Source organism: Falco peregrinus, chromosome 6 (assembly GCF_023634155.1).
Source record: "Falco peregrinus isolate bFalPer1 chromosome 6, bFalPer1.pri, whole genome shotgun sequence".
NCBI lineage: Eukaryota > Metazoa > Chordata > Aves > Falconiformes > Falconidae > Falco > Falco peregrinus.
This window is the reverse complement of record NC_073726.1, coordinates 48,072,374-48,089,511: the sequence shown is the minus strand read 5'-3', so window position 1 is coordinate 48,089,511 and position 17,138 is coordinate 48,072,374. Positions and strand designations below refer to the sequence as shown.

General features: G+C 43.9%; 1 protein-coding gene across 1 annotated transcript; it reads right to left on the bottom strand.

Moving 5' to 3' along the window:
• Positions 1–1,308: 1,308 nt before the first annotated feature.
• HAL (histidine ammonia-lyase) lies at positions 1,309–16,614 on the bottom strand. Its single transcript, XM_005242667.3, has 20 exons — positions 16,246–16,614; positions 15,747–15,807; positions 15,546–15,573; positions 15,178–15,252; positions 15,007–15,079; positions 14,856–14,922; positions 14,632–14,669; positions 14,427–14,552; positions 12,856–12,995; positions 10,920–10,967; positions 10,028–10,175; positions 9,850–9,945; positions 9,661–9,719; positions 8,747–8,827; positions 7,194–7,259; positions 6,924–7,089; positions 4,356–4,490; positions 3,325–3,433; positions 3,151–3,220; positions 1,309–2,117 (listed from the first exon to the last, which is right to left on the bottom strand). Exons 1-20 carry the CDS (start codon positions 16,490–16,492, stop codon positions 1,968–1,970), a joined length of 1,983 nt encoding a protein of 660 aa, XP_005242724.1. The 5' UTR covers positions 16,493–16,614; the 3' UTR covers positions 1,309–1,967.
• Positions 16,615–17,138: the final 524 nt, after the last annotated feature.

Sequence of the window (17,138 nt, the reverse complement as noted above, 5' to 3'; positions counted from 1 at the left end):
TTTGAGGCAGGCTAGCCAACTAAATCAGTTTTTAAAACAATTTGATGGCATTCTTACCACTAGATGTGTTTTTCTGCAAGCAGATGTTGTACCAGATGTGGGTGTGAACTTTCTTTTTCTATAGAGCTTGGAAGAACATCTGAAGTGTGTGAGCTCATGGTCAATTCTGCCCACGACAGCCTTCATAAATGTTTATGCTGGCAGTTGTGGAAAGCTGTCAGGGTACGAGCACAGGCAGTTCTGCTCTGCAGTGTGTAGCCGGAGTGGTGCCTCTCGGCTTTGCATAGGCTGGTGCAAAGCTGAGGCCACTGTGCTGCGGCAGGGGCAGGTGGTTTCTTGGTCCCAGGCAGCCAAAAGCCGAGGTGAGTGGGAAGCAATGCCCAGCACCTCCTCTCTTTAAGTACCTAAGGCGTTTGGGGGCCCAGGATTGCATAAGGCAAACCTCAAATATTCTCTCACTGGACAAGAATAGGCATTCATGGCCTGAAACTACTGACATGAGGGGATTCTACTCTCACACGTGAGCTTTGACAGGAACCTCAAGCGACACGCTTGCCTGACCAGCTTAGCCAAATCCAGTAGCCGTTTCGGAGCATGCCCCTGGGCTGTAATTAGTGGCAGGTTTGCAGTTAGAGCATGCAGTTATACTTCAGTGGCACAGCTGGCTACACAGTCCTGCTGTCGCTTGCAGTGCTGTCACCACCTGCCAGGGAAGACGCACACTACTGAGATGCAGGAAGCTTTTTGTTTGCTTGGTTTTAACATGGCTCACTTCAGGGGTGATGTTCACTGCCCTGGCTCTCACAGCAGCTGGGACTGGGACACTTTGGTGCTGAAGGAACCTTATTGTTCAGCCATAACATTAGGCTGAAGGCAAATGGTTGACCCTACAAGGTGTAAGCCTAGATTTTATACAAAATGGCACAGCTTCAGGAGGAGATTGAGATGTGCCTGTGACAGAGCCTGGAGCTGAAAGGTTAGTGTCTTACTGGGCACATGAGGGAGAGACAGAGATTGGAGATGCTGCAAATCAGTTGCCAGAAGGAGCTCAGCTGGGAACTCATGTGCCATGCGTAGGTACCCTAGTTCCCAGGTCTTGTGGCCAGGTTAGGTGGCTCCCTGCTAGCTTGCCATCAGGCATTGAGTCCTCTCCTCAGGGCACGTTTAACACAGCAGGTCTCAGATGCTCAAGGGTAGCCCCACACCAGCACTGTGGCTGCCCCCTGCAGCATAGCCAGCAGCCTGGGAAGATTTCTATCCTATGCTTTTCATCATCACACACGACAGGAAAATAGATGGCTACAGCCGTATGTGAAGCCTCAGTTTATTCATTGCAGGTGCAAGCCCATAGCTCTTGAAAAGTTGCAGTAAGTGTAGTACATCACCAGAATAAAATACATTTGTTCTGGAGCAATGATGTCCATAGCACATTTTTATGCACACAGCTTTTCTGATTTGTGAAGCACCTGCTCTAAAAATGCCCTTGTTATACAGGAACCTGTACCTCACATATGACCTGCAAAAGAGAGGAGAATTAAGTGTAAAGATTAATTTTGCTTGTGGCAGAATGAAGGGGACCACAGCAGTTACTGCTCCCCCCCCGGCCCCAAAAAAAAAAAAAAAAAAAAAGAGTAGTTCAGAATATTAAATGTAGGCTGATACCATTGGCACAGACAAAGAGAAAACAAGCAAAGCTCTGTATAAAATATCCACCCATTTCAGCAAGAGTCTGAATGTTTTGTGTTTGGAAGCTCAGGAAATTCAGTTGAAACCACACTATCATGACAAAGCTGTCTTTCACGCATGAGGAGACTAGTGAGCCATCTCTCTACTATCTGTACGAGCTCCTAGGCTAAACAGTCAGGTCCTTTGGGGCACTTGGGGAAACCACACTGAGTTTGAGTAGAACGGCCACCCTCAGGCAAGGTCCTGGAAAGGATCTGCTCTCTACCAGAGGACCACAACTCTTAAAGTTCATCCTGATGCCTGTGGTCGTGACCAACACCCATATTCATTTCCAGTGATCCCAGGGAGAAAGCTGTTGGCGAAATGGGTCTTGATTCAGGGATGTGTTCCCTCCTGTACTTTTCAATGTATGGTTCAGCCACTTCCCACACCTGTGAAACAAGAAAGTGAAACAGCAGAGTCAGGGGTAAAACAAAAAGTCAGGTAAGACATCAGTGCACAAGTCCAGGAAACCCTGTAGAAAAGTTATCAGGATGGAGGTGAGAATTACAGACCTACGCAGACACGCTGTACGTGATCAGTAGAGGCAGAGAGGCAGGCAGAGCGAGGTTTAGGGATGAATGTGTGGATGCAGTTGACAGTGAATGGGAAAAGATAAAGCTCCAGCAGGACAAGGTGAAGGGACACAAGGTGAAAGCATTGTGTCTTGTTACCAGGTTAATGCTCTGTGTGCAATAGTTGGGAGAGGATCACTGTCACGCTGTAAAACCACTTGGTCGTGAAGGAGATGGCAAAGCAAAATGCCAGCCGACACGGACAAAGAAAAAGGGGAGGGATTGGCAGCTGGGATTTAAGGCAGAAAAGAAAAATTTTATACAGTCTTTTTTGTCTCTTCTCCTGTAAGGGCTGCGGGGGGATGGGGGCGGGGGGGGGAAGGCAAGCAAGCTGTTTTCTTGTTTTCTTCTCCCATTTGCTTACTCTCCTCAATTCTTCTGTTATTTACATTTGACAAACAAATAAAATAGATAGATCCTATAGCTGCACAAACATTTCACCACTGCTATCCCCTCATGCACATCCTCTTATTGCTTCCAGACCATGCCCAAGTGCCTCAAGGCTGGGGAACACTCAGGATCACCATCTGGAAAGATTGCCAATTTCTCTGGGCCTATAATCTCTGGTTATAGGACCCTGCTCTCAAACAATTCAAAGTTGGACCCATGTCTGGACCCTGCCAGATTTAAAGTTGTTTATTACACAGGGCAAATTCAGGAACTGATTTCTAAATCTATCCCACCAAAACTAAGGAAAAGCAAATCGCAGAGGATCTGCTGGGTTCACCCCAGGCAGAAGAGTGCATTTAGCAAGGCCTGCCACTAAATGCATGGAGAGGTATTTCCAAAACAGAGCTGCAGCGTGCTCCTCAGGACAGTCCTACCAGATGTGCCAAAAATCAACACCTGCCTTCTGCTCCACGAGCAGCCTGTGAGCTGCTTCGATATCTGGGGCCATGAAGCGATCCTTCATCCAAGGCCTGTAACGAGACACATGGTGAACATTGGACAAACATTAACCACCACTGCCGGCCCCCAGGCTCCAGCCGGGTAACCTCTGGGGGAGGCATTTATCTGATCTTACCTCACAACAGAACGCACAAGGTCATAGACCTTCTCCAATGGGGTTGTCGTTCTCAGAGGGCGTAGGAATTCAATGCCCTGGCAGGCAGCAAGCAGCTCAATAGCCAGAACTAGGAAAACAGAAGAGCAAAAGGGATTTTCGGCAGGTACAGCTCAAGGCGAGGTCTCCCTTTTAAAGCTATCCCTGGTGTTTGCTCTGGCTAATATGATATGGTTTCAGGCAATGTGAAAAGAGCAGTGGATCCACACACCCCAGAAAGGCAGCCCAGCATCAATGACCACCATAAATCAGAAAACCTCCTTAGGCCTGAGTAGAAAGGGGTCTGAGCTATAAAAGTTCTGCCTATGAAGCTTGCAAGAGCCTACATGATAGCACCAGTAAAATTACAGAGCTTTGGAAGAGACTCTTCTGTCTGGAGAAGTTTACACCACTATCTGCACATCTCATACCTGATCATTATTGTCATTAGTTCCTCATTTTCACAAGCCAATTCACCCAAGGAACTGAGTGAGCCAACTGGATATAGGACACACTGTTTGTCAGCGTGTTTTTGAAACACATGGTTTCTCAGACTCGTTTCTCTGCACAGAAAAATGTATTTCTATAGAACTAAGTCTTCAGAGCACTCAGATGTATAAACCTAAGTAGGCAAGTGAGTTCAGTATTTGTGTGCCATGTATTACTCTGCTCTTCCACTAACAGCTGACATCTGTAGCTAAGGACACCATCTGCCAAATAAATAAATACAAAGCAAGAGAACAATCTGTCCTTGTAAGCAAGACAGGAAAATTTTTCCGAGTGTCCTGCAGTAAGCAGTTTTTTTCCCATGAAAAACACTTTATGCTAGATTTACCTAATTTCTGTTAGGAAGATCCAAATGCTTGTAAAACTATGTACTCAATATAATATTTTTAGATAGCTCTTTCAGATGGCATTAACTTCTTTTTTGTTAAAATACAGAGAAATGGCATGAATATCTTTGTCTAGTGACAGACATAAGGTCTGTCTGGAAATCAGCATCTTAATTTTACCTTGTTCCACGTGTTCAATAACTCTCAAAGCTTTTCTGGCTGCCCATCCTCCCATGGACACGTGATCCTCTGTAGCAGCACTGGTTGAGAGAGAATCCACCGAAGAGGGGTGGCACAAGGCCTTGTTCTCAGAAACTGCAAAAATCCAGTGCAATGAATGTAGGACAGAATAGGCACAAGACAGCAGAAGCAACGGCCAACCTGGAGCAAAGAGCCTGTCCACCACCACAGGTCCAACTATTGCTCCTCTTTTGAGGATGCATCCATTTTTTACCTGGACTGAGTAATTTGTGATAAACACCTTGAAAACTACTTATTGCCTCTGAAAACAGTAACCAGTATCCATCCTCAGGTGCAAATATTAACCAAATGTAGAAAGACTACTCGCTCCTCCCCCCACACCAGGATTGGGTTGCTCTGGCTCAAAGGCCTGATGGAAAAGAAGAAAAAGAATGGACAGCACAACTGAAATACAAGCCTGGTATTGCCTGTCACTCCAAGGCAACTCTTTGAAAAGGGCATCGGTTCCCTCTGTTTTCGGTCACAGACACTGCCCCTCCCCTGGCTTCAAGGAGAGAGTAGAGCTCAACATCTGGCCTCTTCTCATCAGAGCTGAGGCGCCTACAGAACTTGCTCCAGGAAGATGCAGGAGCAGGACACAAATCCTCTCCCACCCTCCTTGCCTCTCTACGAGGCTGCCCATGACCCTCCTCCAGGCACGCACACCCCTGAGGGTGGGAGTGCTCTGGCTTTGAAAGCCAGTTGCGAGACTTGGAGCAAGTCTCTCAAGCTGCACCTAAAGGCAGGGAGAATTTGGCTGCAGGAAGGGCTATAGGCACCATCCGGTGACAATCTGAGGCTGAGAATCGCTCTTTAGAAGAGAAGAAACAAAGTCTGTATTCAGTGCTCTGGCTGCACACAGAACTTTTCCTTCTGAACCCCAACAGGATGCTGCGTGACACCCTCACCAAATTAGGTGTTTCAGAAAAGCAGTGAAAGCAACAGAGAGTCGGTGACACCAATTGTAAATAGGCTGGAGTGACACAGTCCAGGGCCAGATCCCAGCTGGCACATTCAGGCAGGTAACAGCAGGTCCCAGAGAGACTGCGTGTGGCTACTGCAAACAGTTCGGTCCGGCAGGCACGGTGCTACCAGCGAGAAAGGGAGACACATCCAGTGGCATTGCAAAACATCTGCAAATGTTTTGCAGCTTTATCTATTAACCCTGGGAGTTGGTTAGCTGGTACACAAACACCTTAGAAACCGGCAGTGAGACCTTAAAACTATTAGTAATACCTTGTTAAAGCAAAAAAAAATAAAGAGAAAAGGAAAAAGCTCTGACTTCACTTTTAGATAAATTCCTGGGTATTTTGACCAGGGAAAGATGATTTTAACCCATAGACTCCTGGTGTCAGTGCAGCGATGAGTTAGGAAGCAGAGCTGTCATTTTCATTCCCTGCAGCAGAGACCACAAACGCCCCAGAATCTTTTGCTCCAGATTGCAGAAGTGAGCTGTGAAACCTGAAGCCAAGCAACAGCTAAGGCCTGAAGCTATCCAAAACTCTGCCAAACCAAAAGTTTCCAGTCTTTGAAGGGGACAAGCACTTCAGCTCCTTTTCCAGTCCCACTTCCCAAAATGGCCTCTGGGCAGGGTACCTTTATTGTATCAATTTAGTTCATTGGCTTTTTTTCTGCAGGATGTTTATCTACTCATTTATCTGACATCATCTGTTCCTTTGTCTGTTTGCATCTCTTATGACTTGCCCTCTGTTCATAGCACGTTTATCTTTATGTTGGCTCGTACTTTCCTGAACCTATGAACTGTAAAATCCCAGCAGCCAGCAGGCTTCTTGTTGCCTTAGTCATTGAGTAGCAGAGGAAAAATGTACTAATGCTTATTTTTAGTGTGCTTCCAAAACCATCTCTGGGAACTCCAGTCTCCTGAGGACTGTGGAGTCTGATGTTGATGTACAGACCTGGCTGTTAAATGGAGACCCTGACTACCAAGGGTATCAGGCCCAGCTTTGAGACAAGTGGTGTCCCCATGCTGGTGAGAAGTGAGGGAAAGAGCTATCACCTGCTTACAGACCATAACTATTCTAGCAGGTTCTACCTTCAGCAGAACAGCTCAGACAGATGTATGTGTGTTGCATGCAGTGTTTGCTGTTAATTACAGCCCTAACTGAGCTGATCTGCAGGCTCCTGTGTACACAGCTGTCACTGATTTCAACCCGAGCTCTTATGACGGTGACTGTAGATCAGAGCACTCCCTGCAAATCCCATACAGATGCAAGCAGGCAAGCATCCCCACCAAAGTCCACCTAAGGGTTTGCCTGCTCAGAGCACTAAACTTGCTCATGGGTTCAGTGCAGAATAAAGAACCCCGAGCTAAAATAATTGCAGCTGCACTCACCACTCAAACTCTGCAGCCAGACAGCACAAAGCACGTGGAGAAAAGATGGAAAACAGGAGTGAGATGCCTTTGTATCTACTATCAAATTACAACTGCCTCAATATAAATTGGGTCTTTCTAGCTTTCTCTCTTGATGATACTGCTCAAGCACTCACCCAGGGCAGCTGCTGTGCAGTGTGCAATCATGAAGCCAGAGTTCAGACCACCTTCAGTGACTAAAAATGCAGGCAGTTCGCTGAGTGAGGGGTTGCAGAGCCTCTCAATTCTTCTTTCACTAATTGCAGCAAGTTCATGCACACCAATTGCCAAGTAGTCCAGAGCCTATAAAAGAAGATCTTGTTAAACCAAATGACAGAAGAAACAATCAAAAAACCCAAACAGAAACTAAGGGGCTTGTTTGTTTGTTTCTCCAAATACTTAATTACCTTTGCAGGATATTCACCATGAAAATTTCCTCCAGAAATAGTCTCTGCTCTTTCAGCAAACACCATCTTGACAGAGAAGTTAAGGCACAAACATGAGTGAAATATAGTTTACATGACAGAGATCTGTCAATAATTGGAATATCTTAATTGTAGGAATGTTTGTACTAATAGGCTTTTATTTGCAAGCACATTATGTTACATCTGCATGTTCACTTTTAAAAAAATGAAGACTCAATCTCAGTTCTCCAAATCTACAGATACAGTTTTGACACGTGTATTTCCAAATAGGCTACACAAAATGAGGTCTCTGATCAAGGTGGGGAGGGGTGCAAAGAAACACATGTTCAGACCCTAGCATAGTTTCTCAGCTCCTTGGTATATTCTCTCCAATGCTGTCTCACAAACGGAGTTTGTTACTCACTGTGCAAAGAGCCAGTCTCACACACAGAGCTGAGATATCACTTACTGCATGTCTGCACAGAGATGGGTGCTAGGTGGTACATCCACAAAGCTAGCCCACCTCTTAACACAGTAAAACATTTTATACATTTTGAACAATTGTTTACAATTATGTTTAGTCACATATTTTCTCATTGGTTCTTATGAGCCTCACCTCCATTTAAAGGTACAGTACTCTTTTCACCCCGCATGTTCAGTGGGGAGGGGGCTTTATTAGCAGGGAGCTTTCTTTCCTCGAGGGGGATCTTGTAGTATGCTAATTTGGATAGTTTACAAATAGTTCAAGTAATTTTCTGTTTGGTCTCATTAACCACTTGGCTCTCCTTGCGCTTATCTTGTTACGCCCCAGCTTGACGTATTTATGGTGTCTATCCCTTCTCCCAAGGCTATGTTTCATTAACTACGTGTATCATCATCTGTTTTTCAAACTCTTTCATATTCATTATAGATATTTACATAATTTGTCTGAATATCAAGTTTTGATCTAATAACAGAGCCAGTTGACTACATCCATGGTAGATACAATATTAGACAGGTTACAAACAGTAATGCTTATCAGCAATTGATAATGATATTACATATAGGATCACTACACGGCTGAGGGGAACCCAGACTTGCTCAGTACTAGCGCAAGAACTGTGCACAGAATTTACCAGGCTGAGCCACGATGAGGCTGACCAGCCACATGTCTTTTGTCTGCCTGCCCTGACTTGAGTGCAAATCTTGCTCTGTAAGTGCAGGTTTCACTCATTCGGCATCAACAAATTTTCATATGACAAGTCACCATCTGTCTACGTCCATGTGGTTGCCAAGTCCCATCTATCTACATATTCAATATAAGTGTATAGAATTTAATCTAGGAAACCATTAACATGCACCAAAGCATATGCACACGTGATTTCCTTGCCCCAACACACTTGCACGCACCAATGCAGACATGGGGAAAGGAAGAGAGGTTGATGTTGCAGCAAATCAGTTATTGACTAAAGCCAGTTATGATTTTTTTTGCCTCCTATGCAAATAATTATATAGACAAAAAGGATAAAAAAGGCCAAGCAAAAAATTACATAGTTATAAAGCCATCAAAAAGATACAGGGTTGTCCGTGGCACTATTGATTTCAGTTGTCATTATGTCCTTCACAAAAGCAATTGTATCATTTACAACTCCATGGACCTGGAAAAAAAAAAGACATTAGCACCTGAACTTAGTATCTACACTTAGTTAATCTTCAGAACGCTGAGCTGCAGGCACCCTCTTTCCCATCACCTCAGTCTCTACATCCACACATGAAGATGGACTTGGATTTGCTCTTTACATCCACACACAAAGATATTCTTATATTTGCTCTTAAAATCAGGAGCACCACTGTGGGACACTGCCCATCCTAGACACCTGAAAGACTGTATTTACTATTATTATGGCAGTAGTGCTAAAAGGGGAATCTGAATATGTCATTCTTTGTTTGGGTTGGTTTACCCTAAATGGAAGATAAGATACTTAATCAGTGGCAGAACTGTTATCAGGGGAGAAGTAGCCCTACAAAGTCCACATAGAAAACAGAACCTCTCATTAATTAATGTAAGATAATTAAATAGACTGATTTAATAGCTTTGCTCATGTTAAAACTCATAGGATTGAGTTCTTCCAGTATGTTTGAGGTACTACACTCTGCCTGCTTCTGCAAACACCTTTCCCCAGTTCATGGTCCTAGCATCAATGCAGAAGAAATGTCCTACAAAGCCTGCAAGCACACAAACCAGCACCTTCCCCCTGCTTCTGACACCTGGCCTCTTCCAGACTGAATACAGCTGTGTTAGATGCTGCCCGATGGGTGTGTGCACAGGATCAATGAAAAGTCTCCATTAACACTAACTTCAAAGTGAGGGAGAAGCAAAATAAAATGGCTTCCTCTAATGGAGTCAGACAGCACATAACAGTATTTCTGAGGTAGGAGCTTCCCCATCATTTATCTACTGCTACGAAAGCGAATAAAAGTCAGTTCTTACCTGAGGGCAGCAGCGCATTGTGTATGCATCCTGCACTCGGTCACAGAATCTGTGGCTCTCTAGAAGGAACAAGGGAGGAAAAAAACAAGTATTCCTCACATAACCATGAGGAACCTGAGCATACAGGCTACGGTTGAAGAACCCAGCCTGTCCCGGTAACCTGGAAGGGTGATGGTTGAGATTGTTCACCTGCTATTTCTGATGGATGATGGTCAGAATCTAGAAGGGACCTGAATCGAAATGCCACTTCAGCCTGCCCTCGATGTGGGCGCACTGCGTGGATATCTAGCACAAGTCAAGACTGTTAGGTTTTGCCTCTCGTGTCAACAACTGTTACGCAAACAGAGAGGAACAGCCCAGCACCCACCAGTGTCAAAGGCCCTCGTTGTACCCTTCAAGACTTCAAGTGTAAGGGCAGCAATTATGTCAGCTTGTCTAGCTATAGCACTGGCTCTTTCAACCGCTTCACATCCCAGCGAGGTGATCATTTGTGTCCCATTGATGAGAGCCAGACCCTTCAAAAAGAGAGCAGACGTTAAGCAAACTCCTTGCAGCTATTCCACACACTGTGACAACTCCCCGTATCTGTGATAATTTTCCTCTCACATGAGTGAGTTACAGACCTTCACTCGGCTTCCTGGATCATCCTGAAATCATGATGTGCACAGTTTGACTCTTTGCTATGTAAATTGTCAGTGTTCACGACCCTACTAGGTCACTTATATACACCCTTGGAGCTCCAGTAATTCTAAGCAAGAGGTTTATTTCATGTTATTTAAAGCTTAAGCAAGAAAAGTACAGGAAATTTGTAGTCTTTTTCAGTTCTTTGGAAGTGGAATGCTATATTTATTTCTGCTTAAGTTATTAGTTAAACCATCTCACCTAGTTTTAATGATCTAGAATTCAGATACCTAGTTCAAGTCAGTCATCTGAGCTCCTGTTATGGTCAAAAGGCAGATAGGTACCTTGAGAAGGCTTCTTGGACAGCTGTTTCAGGATGATATATGTGTTTTCTGGAGATGCCTGTCTCTCCACCAACTACAGAGCCAATTTAAACATCCAAGTATGGGTCTGACATTTCAAGTCAAGTAGGGTGACACTACAAGAGGTGAATCCCACTCCTGGTAATACTACATTAATATCCTTCTGGAGCTTAATTTAAAGCAACTGTTAATTCATTTCATGCTTAAATTGTAAGTATGAAGCAACTAGTGACGGACTGTGCTTGTTTTCCATCAGCTGACATTATACTTTTTTACCTCTTTTGGTTTCAAGGCAATTGGTCTCAGACCATGGGCTTCCAGGACCTGTGGAGGAGTTTAATGACAACAGAATCAATGAAAAATATTTTTCAGTAATTCAATTACCAAAATTTTTAAATCTTAACTGTTTCCATAAATAAAAATATTAACAAATTCCTTAAGTGATGGGAGAAATAGAGCTCTGTATCACAAACATTTAAAATGCTTTTTTTTCTGCTGGGCTAAATAAGGGACAACATTTTTTGGCTTCCAAACTAATGCTTCATTTCCCAGTGCCAGTAAAAGAAGGCAGCAGGAGCACTGAAGTGAAATACCATCACAGCATATTAACACCTACTGTGTATTTAGGTGTTGGAAGAGCCCAGGGTAGGGCCATGAAGATGCTCAGAGGGCTGGAGCACTCTCCTGTGAAGACAGGCTGAGAGAGTTGGGGCTGTTCAGCCTGGAGAAGGAAGAGAAGGCTAAGGCGGGGGGTGGGCCTGAAAGAAAGCTGGAGAGGGACTTTTTCCAAGGGCATGTAGCGATAGGACAAGAGGGAATGGCTTTGAACTGGAAGAGGGTAGATTTAGATTAGATATTAGGAATAAATTCTTCATTGTAAAGGTGGTGAGACACAGGAACAGGCTGCCCAGAGAAGCTGTGGATGCCCCATCCCTGGAAGTGTTCAGGGCCAGGCTGGATGGGGCTTTGAGCAACCTGGTCTAGTGGGAGGTGTCCCTGCCCATGGCACAGGGGCTGGAACTAGATGATCTTTAAGATTCCTTCCAACCCAAACCATTCTGTGATTCTATGATGGGAGAGAGTAAGAGGAGAGAAGGCTGGAAACACCTTGGGAAGGTAGTTCTGCCAACACCCTGCCTCATAGCAGGTTTGGCTTGGCATAAACTGTTCCTTTATAAATGATTCCCTAACCTTTTCTACAGAAAATCTCCAATGACAGAGGAGTCCTCCTCAGTTTATTCTACACGTCTATTCTATAGGGCAATTGCTCTTCTGGGAAATGGAGGGACAGTATAACCTTGATTCTGACTAGAGTCCTCTCAACCTTTCCAACTGAAGAGGTAATACATCTCAGAGGTGTACAACTGTAACTTCTGGTCCTAAAGGTCCAGGACACACTGGCCTGCTTCCTCCCTACTCCTCTGCTTGTGTAGTTCTCAGTACTTCTCCAGCCTAGAGTGATGGTACAGCTATCAATCCATGAATAAATCTGGTGTTCAAATATTCTTGGATTGAAGTGATAGCTGTAGCAGAACATGAAAAACTGAAGGGGCCAGACTTGGAGATATGCAACACTAATTCAGTCTACTGATGTATTCGTGACAGAATTAATTAAAAATTAATTCCATCATAATCATTCATTGTAATGCTAGTCAATTTATCAAAAATTAAATGTGCAAACCTGTGTGCTCGCTTAAAGCCATTATAAAATCAGTATAAATTTTACTGATAAGTTACCACTTCCAATAAATCTCCAGTCATCCTCAGCATCTGAAGTTTTGAATTTGTGAGGTGACACTGGGTTTGTTGGAACAGTGTTAATGTTCATAGAGCTGAAGACACAGTAATAGTTCTTTCATAGCTGGTATCACACCCTGTCCCTCTCTCCAGGTCCTAAGTGATGTTACTGTGGTACCTTGTACTGCAATACTATAGCATGATACCTCTTTAGGACTTAATAACATATTAATAACTTAATAACATAGCTGCTCCACTGACATGTAAGGTCAGTTATTCCATTCTCATGGATCCACCTTCCTCAAGGTAGAAGATGAGCTGCCAAAGGCAACCTAGTCCCAGTTCAAACTGGTACAAAAAAATCCAGACTTTAACATGTTATTAAACTGAACAAAAGCTCTTTCTCTCAAGGCTACATGCAATTTGGCAAATGAGCCAGCAAGCAGAAAAAAGCAATCAGCTGCAGGAATCTTACGTATTTAGCATCAGCCCAGCCACTCTTTGGGGACCACATCTTTCCCTCTCCAATTAATCCCAGAGCAAGATGAGAGAGGGGGGCCAAGTCTCCGCTGGCTCCAACTGTCCCTTTCTCTGGGATATAAGGAAGGCAGGACGCTACAAAGAAAGCGAAAACGACTCCTGTTAGAGCTTCCCCTCGATACACTCCACGGAAAACAGAGAAGCCAGCACATGAATGCGGTCACAGTTAACATCCTGCAATCATAGCCAATGGCACCAACATGACTACTCTTGCCGCAGACTGGGATTTGCCCCTGCTCACAGGCTAGCTGCAGTTTATAAAGAAATCAACCCCCTTCTGCACTTAGTTCTGCATTTAGTTTTAGAATGGGGGGACCAGAGCCAGGGGCAATTGCATCTACAGCCACATAAGCCAGGCAGGTAAAACATCACTCCTATCAGCTCTCTGTTGCAGGGTGACCATCTGGTGTGGACAAAGCTACCTCCTGCTAAACACTGGATTACTGCTAGAAACCATCTTCAAGCCCTCTTGCCCCATCCTACTCCTCTGAGCACTGAATGAGTGGAAATGAAGAAATGGAGTCCAGGGAACTGCAGAAAAAGCAGGGACGGGACCAGTCTGCTTCTCTGCTTTTGCAAAGCTAAACACTGAATTGCAGCTCCTTCACCCACTGCGGGAGGAAGGAGGTGTAACAGAGGGCAGCACAGAGCCTGTAATCTTTGGGCCTCAGGTATATGCACATGGCTCTTCTCTCACGCATGGTCCATAGCCTCAACAACCTTCCAATCTATGGTTTATGAAAAAAGAGAAGGAAAGTTGAAGCTAACACTCTAACACAGAGAGAGGGTGCTCTCTGCTCATCACTGCTGCACCGGCATGCTTTAGCAGAGGGACCCATCAATGGACATCTGCTAACGAACAGCACAGCCACCCCTTTGGTTTCCATGCTGCAGCGTCCAGCAAGGCCACCCAGCTTTAACACCTATGGCCATCTGACTTGCTGATTAGCTGTGCAATTCTGTGTGGCTGCCTTGTAGCCCTTGCTTACAAACACTTGTGTAAGTCTCAGGGGGTCTACTAACAAAAGCAGGTGCTGCTCAAGCAGGTCTACTTGGCAAACAACAGCACATGCAGTTTTCTACATGGAAATCACCCCCATGCCCCGCCACAAATCCCAGCATCCCTAATGACGGTGGCACACACATCAGCACACACCCAACAGGACAAAAGTTAAGAGATTTGAGCCCTTGTAGAAGAGCCTGCCCAGAGTCAAGAGTCATGCTCTTGGTCAAGCTTAGTCTCAAACCTGACCTCTCAGAGGCTCATTTCCCAAACTTCTGCCTGTTGCATCCCTTTCTCTCAGCTTCTCCCATCAGTTCTTCTCATTTCCCAAGTTCTTAAAGAGAGGAATGATCTCCAGTTGTAAACTTGTACAGCCAAGCTCTGGTCTTACCAAGCTGAAAGACCAACATCTGTAGCTTGACCTACTGTGCTATACCCTTTAACGAAACAGTTAAAAGAGAAATAAAAGGGCAAAAGGGGATTTTCTTTAAACATCTTTTTACCATTGAATGCTTCAATAACTTGCTGGAGCGTTTCTAGGGATATTCCACTGTATCCTTTTGCTAGGACATTGATTCTCAGCGCCAATAGCATGCGAGATCTCTCTGGGCTCAAAGGTTTCCCCACACCTGGAACAGTAACCCTCTTGGTTACTAACCCACTACCAACAGCAGCAGCAAAGGGAAACATCAAGCCATTTCTCATTACCTGCAGAATGCGAACGAACCAAGTTCACTTGAAGCTCCCTATGAAAAAAATATATGTAAAACGTCAAATAAATCTCATCAGGTTTTATTTTGCACAAAACAGGGAAATACTGAAGCAAGCAGCCCTCTCGTCTAACCACAGAGTATAAATGTACAGGGTTGAACTGCTCCCTCTTCTTCCCTTGCTGAAAAGAAAGGACAGAGAAAGCCACGCACACAACTTACCTCAGCTTACTGTTTGGGATGACAGTCCTGGCAAACTTCCCAAATCCAGTGGTGATTCCATAAACAACTGCAAGAAACATACACTGCTGGTTAAGGAGGGAACCTGATGAAGTTTTCTAAACAATTAATAGTCAGAGATAAAAATAGTTACCCGTCTGTTCCTTTACAATCCTTTCAATCACTTCTCGTGATTGATTGACTTTTGCTTCAGCTTCAGGTGTAAGCTAAAACATGAGTAGTTTAAATATTAGTGTATCTGTCGTTATTTAACTGTAGAAAGATAAACATGTAATTTTTAGCTGCATTTGTTCGGAATCTTTACCTTTATCTTGTAGAGCCCCTTTCCTAAATTGACCAAGTCCTCCGTTGTTAAGCTGTTGCCATCTAAAGAAATAAACTACACCAAAGAACCATCTTTTAGTTTGGGATATGCATACATATAAAGTTGCTTAATAATCAGAATTAAAAAAAAATAATATCAAAACTCAATCGTAGGAAGCTTGCTCATGCTCACCTGTAAGACAGGAACTTGCTAACAAAAACATAATAAGCACAGTATAATTTGGATTCCTAGACCCAGCCAATCTAACAGCCCCTGCTCTTGTGAACATTGCAGTGGCTCAGCTCTCAGCATGTTCTGGTGAACAGCAGGATTCGTTACCGAGTTGTAAAATCATTGGCAATTCCTACCTGTTCTGGTTCTCGGTATTTGCTATATCTGAAAGTTCTGTAAAGGAAAAAAGAGGGCAGACAGGATTTCACAGGTAGTGACCATTTGATTACAGCTGGCAATGTGTTTTAAGAATGGAGTAACTCTAAAAGAACAGAGAAATCTAGAAAATTAGAAATCTGGAATTATAAAAAATTCACAAAACGCTCAAAAAAGGATACAAATGAACTCCTTCTGGCTGAGATGGTATGAAATCTGGAGACATTATATCTCCTTCTATAACTAGAAGAAATATGCAGAATAAACACAAATGGGATTAAATTGCATTCTACACATAATTTGATTTGTTTTTCATTACAATACACAGCAGTAAGAATTCTAACTTGCAGTTACCAGCCCTGAACATATTTTTGTGCTTTCAGGAAAATAACAAAGGAGTACATATTTATTTAAGGTACTCTAAAGGCAAAAGCAGAACAGCCCAACCCAAACATATACTATATATGACATCATATACAGATGGTGTATATAGAATCCTGTACCTTCTAAACCTTGCATAGTTCTGTTCCTAAAAATTACATATTCTTAAAACACTTTGGCATTTTTCCATAAAAATTGTTAGATACTATGTCAGATACAATTTTAGATAAACTAAGCCAGTTTGCTGACTCAGATGCCAACGCAATCACTCTGCAATGTGTTGCTTGAGGTTTTGCTTACCAACTTCAACAAATTCATTGTCATCTAGAGCATCCTCCACAGTATCATCAAGATCCAGCAAGCCAAGTCCCTTGCACCTTCGAATATAAAATTTTACTTCTTCCACTGAGGCGAATCCCCCGTTGTCAGGTTTGTTTTTCATGTACCGTCTCACAGCTTCCTTTCCCAGCCACCCAACTGTGTTCTTGCAGCTTAAGCACGGCACTGCCAGCCATTCCCCTCGGACATGCACAGTGTATCTCGGCATGTTTTCTCTCCAAAATTGTCCCTTGACCAAGAAGGGCTGCAGCGTGCAGCAGCCTTACATTTACCACGCGATGGCCTGGAGAGCAGTGTCCAGCTGGAGTCCAGTGTTGCAATTGGGCAGAGGCAAAAATCCACCCTCAAAATCCCCACCTTTGTAAATAAGCAAGATCCATGTACGTGGCTGACTTCATCCAACCAAACCAAACCCAGGGAGCACACCCTTTTCATGGAAAGGCAACCCCCTCCCCCAACCATTGCCACAGGAATTTTTTTCCAAAGATCACCTCAGGAATACATAAATGAAAATCCAGGAGCTGGAGCTTATGTACCAAGCATAGATAAATAAATCAAACTAAGCTGACATGCAACTGTCCTAAAAACTGAAGGGTTTAGCAGGAGTTAAGAGCTGTCACCTGGCGGTAGATCACAGTAGTGAAGACTTCCATGAGGGACCGGGCTGGAAGAAAGTCACCCCATTATTATGGGTTGGTTGTGGCTGCTAGGATTGAAAGGAGAATGTATTATAGTACTTTTACATCTCTGCAGAGCAGGATAAAAGCAGGCCCACTTTGCTCAATCCCATGCTGAAGTTTGAAAACATAATTTTGTATTGTAGGTGAGGAAAAGATTCATGAATTTCCGTTACC

Bases quoted from the DNA above. Each gene is read 5' to 3' on its own strand.
- HAL (XM_005242667.3), bottom strand. From the start codon at position 16,492: ATGCCGAGATACACTGTGCATGTCCGAGGGGAATGGCTGGCAGTGCCG. The intron at 15,574-15,746 runs GTATCCTTTTTT...CAGAACTTTCAG, and splicing joins CAGCCAGAAGGAGTTCATTT to ATATAGCAAATACCGAGAAC. The intron at 10,968-12,855 runs GTAAGATTCCTG...ACTCCTCCACAG, and splicing joins GCTGGGCTGATGCTAAATAC to GTCCTGGAAGCCCATGGTCT.